Source organism: Hippocampus comes, unplaced genomic scaffold (genome assembly GCF_001891065.2).
Source record: "Hippocampus comes isolate QL1 unplaced genomic scaffold, H_comes_QL1_v1.1 scaffold63, whole genome shotgun sequence".
Classification (NCBI taxonomy): domain Eukaryota; kingdom Metazoa; phylum Chordata; class Actinopteri; order Syngnathiformes; family Syngnathidae; genus Hippocampus; species Hippocampus comes.
Window position 1 is genome coordinate 430,328 of NW_017805987.1, and position 7,147 is coordinate 437,474.

A 7,147-nucleotide genomic window follows, 5' to 3' on the forward strand; every position below is an offset into this window, starting at 1 on the left:
GCAAACTGTACAAGTCCGGGTATACATTCTCTTGGAATGGCGTAGTCTCTCTCAGTCAAAGCCAAGCATCAAAAGTCTTTGTTTCCAAAATTTGATCTTCATTAGTTTGTTGACTTCAATCCGGCAAACCCTTAGTGTCCGTCGTGGTTCTCCGCGCTGGCGTTACGGACCCAGTCGAGGATGATGAGGCTCATGCTGCCGATCATGACCACGAAACCGCACAGGAGGAAGGCGGTGGCCTGAGAGTGAGGAAGAGACAAACAAATCCAGTTGAGCTTGTTGCTGCACGGGCGTATAAAGGAACAACGAAGGAAAATTTGCAAACCTACCCCGATTTTTTGCATGGATTTCATCGACTCTTTCTTGACCAGTTTGATGTAGAAAGCCGAGGGTAAGATGAAGATGAGCATTGCTGCGGCAGATGCACCTGTGCAAGCAAAAACAAATTTAGAATTCAACAAGTACAAAATTTACAATATTCAAGTCATTTTTGTACAGACTGCTCAAACGCCTGGATTTTTTTGTGGCATAAAATGCGAGACCAAACTTGCCCGTGACCTATGACCCGAACAACTCATTGAAAAAAAAATGAACAAGTGAGATAATTTTCAACTCATGTTAAGTGGAAATCAGTCAGCATACATCTCCCACTTTTCAAAGTGCCTCTGATAAACTTCAACGAAGTTCAGATGTTCGAGTAGGCTTTTCCTGACGTTCTTTGTCTTAGTACTTTATTGTATTTTATTTCCCCAAAACTCACCGATGAAGCCGAAAATGTCCCTAATGGTGGGCACGAAGATGACCAGGACATTGGTACCGGCCAACAATCCTACAGTTATGATAGTGTGGCGGACCCAGCTGAACTTGGATGCGCACAGGAACTGGTTGATGGAGGTTCGGATCTGCAGGAAGATGAGATGTGTTCACTGTAGTCCAAAAACTGAACAATAGGTTTTAGTTGACTTTTTAAAAAAAAAAAAAAAAGAATGACACTTACAGGGAAGAGTACCACGGGTACGGTGAGCGTGACGGCGGTGAGCACAGCCAGGCGAACTATCAGCAAGATCACGTCGGATTTGTAGAACTTGGAGTAGGTGTGCAGCAGCTCGGACTCCACGTGCACTGTGGGGGAAGAGAAAGCGGCAAAATAGGAAGATTAATTACGGTCGTCTCCATGGGCTTCTACGGCATGTCATTAATAATACCGGTACATACTTATTTGAGTAGTAAAAGAGACAAAAAAAAAAAAAGTCAATAGAGTATGGATTAAACCATTGATTATATTTCAAAACAAGCAAGGCACTCACTTGAACATTTGCAGCGCATTGTAGAGTGTTATCAGTTATCAACTTTAACTTAATTGATCCAAAAACTATGATTCATTCGCTAAAAATCATGTATCTGTCCATCTATGCCATGCTCTTCCACTAGAGGGCAGTAGATGCAACAGAAAATGTTTGGCGTTCAACTCAATAGGACAGTCGTGGGTGGGTAAATTATGACTAAAATCATCATCAAGCTCGATAATCATTTTTGTTAAGTGGGGTTTTCCCAAGTAAAATATGTACCTTGGCGCAATAAAGGTAAGGAAACATTGCTGCTCTTAGTACATGTGACGGCACTTGAGCTTTTTGCTCCGCAGACATTTCTATCTTGTATAACCAGCTTGAGCGATTATGTACCGTCTCCCCGGCGTTGAACAGGAACGCAAATAGTACTGCCGTATGTTGGCATCAGGTGTCCATTTTCACATTGTTGCGTAACTATTTGCCTCGGAATCTGGCTGGTTGCACTGTCATAGTTGTTTTATTTAATTTGGATTGACGAGGCTGCTTCCCTTAAACTTTGGACGTATGGTATTTGGGACGTTGACCTTTTGTTACGTTTAGCCTGGCATTAATTAACTTCCCGTTTGAAGCGCTGAAAAATACATTATGTCCTACTCTAGTTTACACCGTAGGATACATTATTATACTCGTATCTCGCTGTTTGAATGGTATTTCGAACCTTTAAAGCTGAATCCACAAGTCCCCGATTCCACTGCGAAAGCTCGACTGCGTTTTGTGTCGTTAGCCTCTGCGGGGCTGTTCGCTTTGATTGGTAACTTACTCATTATTGCTAGAGGTAGTGCGTTTAAAACGAATTCAATGAGATAATTATGACACAAGGAGTATTTATATATTCGTGGTTATTTGTTATCGCAGTGGTGTCTTGGCGAAGAAACGTCGCCTCGCTAGCTCGTTAGCTCATCCGTCGAAATGTATGTCGACGGAATTTATTTGATACTTTTTCGTAATGTGATGCGTTAAGTGAAATGAATATGGGCATTAATAGGGAAGAAGAATTTATACTGCTAAAAATAACAGTCCTCGTAGTCTCATTAATAATATTTAAATAGTGCAGTGGACCAGCTTGCTAATTAGGAAAACTGGTTTTCTCAAGGGCAAAAGGGGTGACAAGTGTTTGCAGAAAGCATATTCCACTATTGACTTTCTTAAACAAAACAATAAAACAAAAAAAGCGAAGTTAACTGTGTCCCTTACGCCCGCGTTGCGTCAAAACAGGCCATGAATCTTTTATAATTACAGTCAATAAGATTTGTTCTTTTACAAATCGAAGAAATGTGATCCATTATCCCCTTCAAATTGAATTCCGTCTGTATAAGCTAATATGTTGCCTGCACCCGTGTTCACCCCACTGGAGCAACTCACCATTGAAGGTCAGGTATCCAAATAGGGCCGCCAGGAGGTACATGACGAACATGGCCAAGAAGGACACGTTGGCAACTCCTTGCATCCTTCTCTGGGAACGGCTGCGCCGACGGGAGAGAAAAAGGGCCATGTTTTAAACAATTTTTGATAACAAGAACAAACCGACCTATGTGGTCAGATAAGGGAGCAGCTGTGGTTTTTCGGCGTGAAAAGTAACGTACTCTTTGAGCTCCTCGTACATGGGCAGGATAGCTGGGTGGCACACAAAGGCGAAGGTCAGGATGGGAACAGCGTAGACAGTCTAGGGAGGTGAGAACAAAAAGCATATTCAAAACTCCTGTCTAAAATCTCGACGTAGGTTTACTTGTTTATCCCCTTTGTACCTGAGAGTTGAAGACAAAGTATTTCGGTGTGCAGGCGTCACTGTAGTTGCTGGGAGACACAGTGGTGTTGGGTTTACTCAATGTCTCATTCACAGCGTTGATATCAGGAAGCGGGCACGGGATCTGGAACTTCTTGATGATCACCTGCAGAAACAAATCATTATTTTTGGTATGACCCGCGTGTAAAGGTTCAAAGCCATTTTGTGTGTGAGTCATAGTAATAAATAACGCTTTTGTTGATGTCATTTCCAGCTTGGAAACAAAAGATGTGGTTTCTGTGGAATGGGGAAACGTTACGTTTTCTACTCACCACAATGAGGAAGAAGACCATGCACAGGAGCGACAGGCCGCTGGTGTATCCGAGGTAACCTAATGAAGCAAAGGAGATCACCGGCTTAAAAAAAAAAAAAAAAAAAAATTGTAGACTGCCGACTTGGTTTCATCAATTTGGTAATGATACTTACCTAAGTTCCTGAGCAGCGAAAGGGGCAAAATAATGAAGAGTGACACAAGCACCACCAGGTAGTCTCCGTTAGTGTACCATTCACTGGAAAACACAGAAAAAAAACAAACACATTAGTCACCATTTCCTCCAGTATGAAAAAGGAATTGATCTTAAACCTTCAACGCAACTGGATTGCGCTAAAAAGTGAAATACAACTGAACTGTACTTAGGCAGCAATTCTTTCACGTGTCACTAGAGGGCGTGTGCCCCAGATGCATACGCAAATGCATCTGCGAGCAAAAAATGACGTGGCTGCGAGGCAAGGTTGCGCCGAGTGAGCCAGCCAATTCCACACACACGCACGCACGCACACACACACACACACACACACACGCCCTTGTCTCCATGCGGCAGCAGCTGCGGATGACTAAAAGGGCTCTTTGAAGGACCACTTGGAAAGAGGCCGCTCCTCCTGCCACTTAGCCATGTGCCCCCTTCACCTTAAAGTGCGCACAAGCTGTCCTTTCACCTGTTTTAATATTTCGTCATTTCTGTTTATAAATTAGTTCATCTGGGAGAAAGCAGCATTTTGCCTGATTGTTCCATTTGTTCAGTTTTGATGACGTCTACATCGGCAGTGGTGTAGAAATTCACTGGATTTGCTCGATTCGTGATTCCGAACCATGATGTTGAAATTGTCTAATTTCACATAATGGGTCATTGTTTTTTAAATTATCATTAATTTTTTTTAATTTACTGTAAAAAAACAAGTATATTTTTCTACCTGTGCCAGGAACATATTGATTCCTGCTCTTCCACTTAAAAAAAATATATTTCGAAACAATAGCTGATGATAATGAACTAAATTTAGGTGTGTGGTTTTTGGTGCCAAACTGTGGAAAAAAAAATGTACTCACCCATTACTTCCTGTAAAAGCCTGAATGACAATGGGCAGCTCGTACTTGACGATGTAGAGGTAGCTTGACATGGCTGCAATGATAAAAATAAAGCATTCAAAAAAAAAAATGTAGCCTCCAAGTGAAAGGATTCCAAGACGCATTTAGCGTGCTCAAATATTTGCCACATGATCGGATTTTCCGCGGAATTGGCACAGGCTTGCGGAGTGACTCAAGTTATTCCTGGAAGTTGCTGCCCCCTCACCCCACCCGCACTCCTTTTTTTTCCCCGACGCCATTAAGACGGTGATTGTGCCACGACGCTCACCTCCGATGTTCTGCATGGTGATGGAGCAGGAAGCGGCCAATTTGCCGGGCATCCCGAAGGCTTTGTAGCCCAGCTGCTCGTACACCAGCGCACCTGGAAAGACAATCGGAGAAGGCGGAGTTAAAAAAAAAAAAAATACAAAAAAACCTGGTCGGGGTGTGACGTCTGGATTGCGCACTACGGACTCACCTCCTTCATTGGCCGTCTTGAGCAGCAAATGCACGGAATACAACGAGAAGATGGCGACGGCCACAAGGAGGATGCTGGAAAGAGATATTTAGCGCGATGGGTTAAAAAAAATTTTTCTATGCGTTCGTACATCTATTTTAGTATCTTTTGCGTGACTCTGGCTTGTTCTTAATTTCGATTTATGCGTCATCATACGGCGTAGACCTTCGAGGGTGGCGACAGTGAGTCATATTAGCATCGCTAGAGTCTTCCCGTATTGGTATCCTCTTGCGCATCTTCATGTGCCCCCGGAGGTATTAATAGGATATGGAAATTAATCTACAGGTCACTTGAGAAGGCACAGCTTCCCCAGTGGGACGTGACCATCTTTAGATTGTGCGCAAGGGGTGGAAATTTTCTAGTAAATTTCCGTGGGAAGTGAAGCTGGACCTCAGTGCGAAATAGATACCTCTCCTTGCCCGCATACCAGGGCATTGCCGTACTCGGTCAATTTCGTTTTTCACTTGATTCAAGCGGGAGCAGATCTGAAGCCAGTCAGCATTACACGAAAACAGTGCTTCTTAAAGTGCGCTGCTAATACCACTAGTGGGAGTTTGGGTCCCTCTTGTGGTTCGCCAAAGAATAATCATTATTCTTGAATAATTGAAGAGCAGTTCAGTTGTATTTAACTTTTTCGTCCAAAACATTTACGTTTTGGAACTGTTTGATATTAAACTTGTATTAAGGTCCAATTTATTTATTTATTTATTTATTTTGAACTTTGATGTGCAATGCATTTTAATTGAATTATTTCCTACAATGAAGCCTATTGTCAATATTCAAACTGTGCTCAATGGTACGGTGGCTTAAACAGTGATATTAAATATACCCAAAAGTGATACGTTTTGAAACAGCGTCTCATGCTGTTGAATGGAGAAGTGTCTCCAAATTTTTGTCTGGTCATGCTCTTGGGTATGAAACATCAAATTTTTGATGAGCGCTTAGGCCTACTACACTACTTCATTATAACATGGGCCATAGTATTTGTAGTTGGTAAAATAATTTTTTATTATTATTATTTTTTTTTTGGTGGTGCTTTTTGTCACAAGCTTCACAAGCACTGTCATAAATTTCCCGAGTCATCCGAGTCATTCGCTCCCAGTTCCAATGCAAATCCGGCATCGATCACCTTCAAAACCAAAGGTCGCAACTTTGAATCTTCCTCCCTGAATTTTGCAACCGTATTTGCACCTGCTGTTATATAGCACGCTTGATCCTATTGCATCAGCCACTTTTTTGTAATCCCTGCCACACCACGCCCTGACAGATAGCCGCCTTTACTCGCATTCATTCTCTCAACCGGATTAGCCCGTGCTCGAGATGTGGCCACTCCCTTTGTTTGTAAATCCACGCACGAGGAAATAACACGCTGCTTCTCCCTGCTTGTTCAAATCCAAAACGAGATGTCCCAACGGTGCGTTTCCCAAAATTGTATCTTGTGCAAACATGATCGTGAGTCATCGTTACACACGTTTGCACTGATCTGTGCTCTCAGAGTCAAGCACCTGCACTTGCACTGAGCCGTGACCTTGACGCCTACGAAAACCGTAGTTCCAAAAAAAAAAAAAAAAGCTTACATGAAATGTAATTTCCTACTTTTAATGGCAAAAAAAAAAGAGAGTTTAGAAAAGTCAGATACTCACACAAATAGCGCAATGCCAGTGTTGGCCATGGCGTAGGACAGACCCAAGATGCCGCTCCCCATGATGGCGTTGCCCAGGTTGAAGACGGACATGCCAAAGGAGGCATTGCCTTGGATCTGTGGAAGGAAAGAAAACCTCCCAAAATTAGGAAAAAAAAAAACCCAAAACGTGGATTCTTAGCTTTTAACATTGAAAAGTCAGAAATGAGTCTTACATATTCCGTCTCATACTTCTTCTTGCCAGAGTTTTTGCCCGAGAGGAAGTTCACACTTTCCGCATCTAAGTCCGGGAATTGCCTTTAAAGGACACCGCCCCCCACAAAAAAGACATTTCATTTACACAGATGCTTGGATATGATTTATTTGTTGCGTTTTGAAAGTATTCCTCACCCATTAAGCGGGACCTTCCTCGGGCAGTCTGGATAGTTGTAGTCGTTGCTGTTGGTGCTGCTGTTGTCGTCTTCACGAGACAAACGGCTCATCTCTGTTTGTTTCATGCTGCCTGGGGGGGGGG

General features: G+C 42.8%; 1 protein-coding gene across 1 annotated transcript in view; it reads right to left on the reverse strand.

The window, feature by feature from the left end:
- Positions 1–85: 85 nt before the first annotated feature.
- slc38a2 (solute carrier family 38 member 2) overlaps positions 86–7,147 on the reverse strand; it is an 8,089-nt gene continuing 1,027 nt past the window's right edge. Inside the window, exons 2-16 of the mRNA XM_019891816.1 lie at positions 7,024–7,131; positions 6,849–6,930; positions 6,635–6,750; positions 4,953–5,026; positions 4,764–4,856; positions 4,457–4,529; positions 3,559–3,641; positions 3,405–3,463; positions 3,095–3,238; positions 2,933–3,012; positions 2,712–2,812; positions 998–1,122; positions 761–902; positions 330–427; positions 86–239 (exon numbers count right to left, since the gene is read on the reverse strand). Coding sequence (XP_019747375.1) covers positions 132–239; positions 330–427; positions 761–902; positions 998–1,122; positions 2,712–2,812; positions 2,933–3,012; positions 3,095–3,238; positions 3,405–3,463; positions 3,559–3,641; positions 4,457–4,529; positions 4,764–4,856; positions 4,953–5,026; positions 6,635–6,750; positions 6,849–6,930; positions 7,024–7,130 — 1,485 coding nt within the window. The 5' untranslated portion in view covers position 7,131 and the 3' untranslated portion in view covers positions 86–131. The remainder of the gene's footprint in view (positions 240–329; positions 428–760; positions 903–997; positions 1,123–2,711; positions 2,813–2,932; positions 3,013–3,094; positions 3,239–3,404; positions 3,464–3,558; positions 3,642–4,456; positions 4,530–4,763; positions 4,857–4,952; positions 5,027–6,634; positions 6,751–6,848; positions 6,931–7,023; positions 7,132–7,147) is intronic.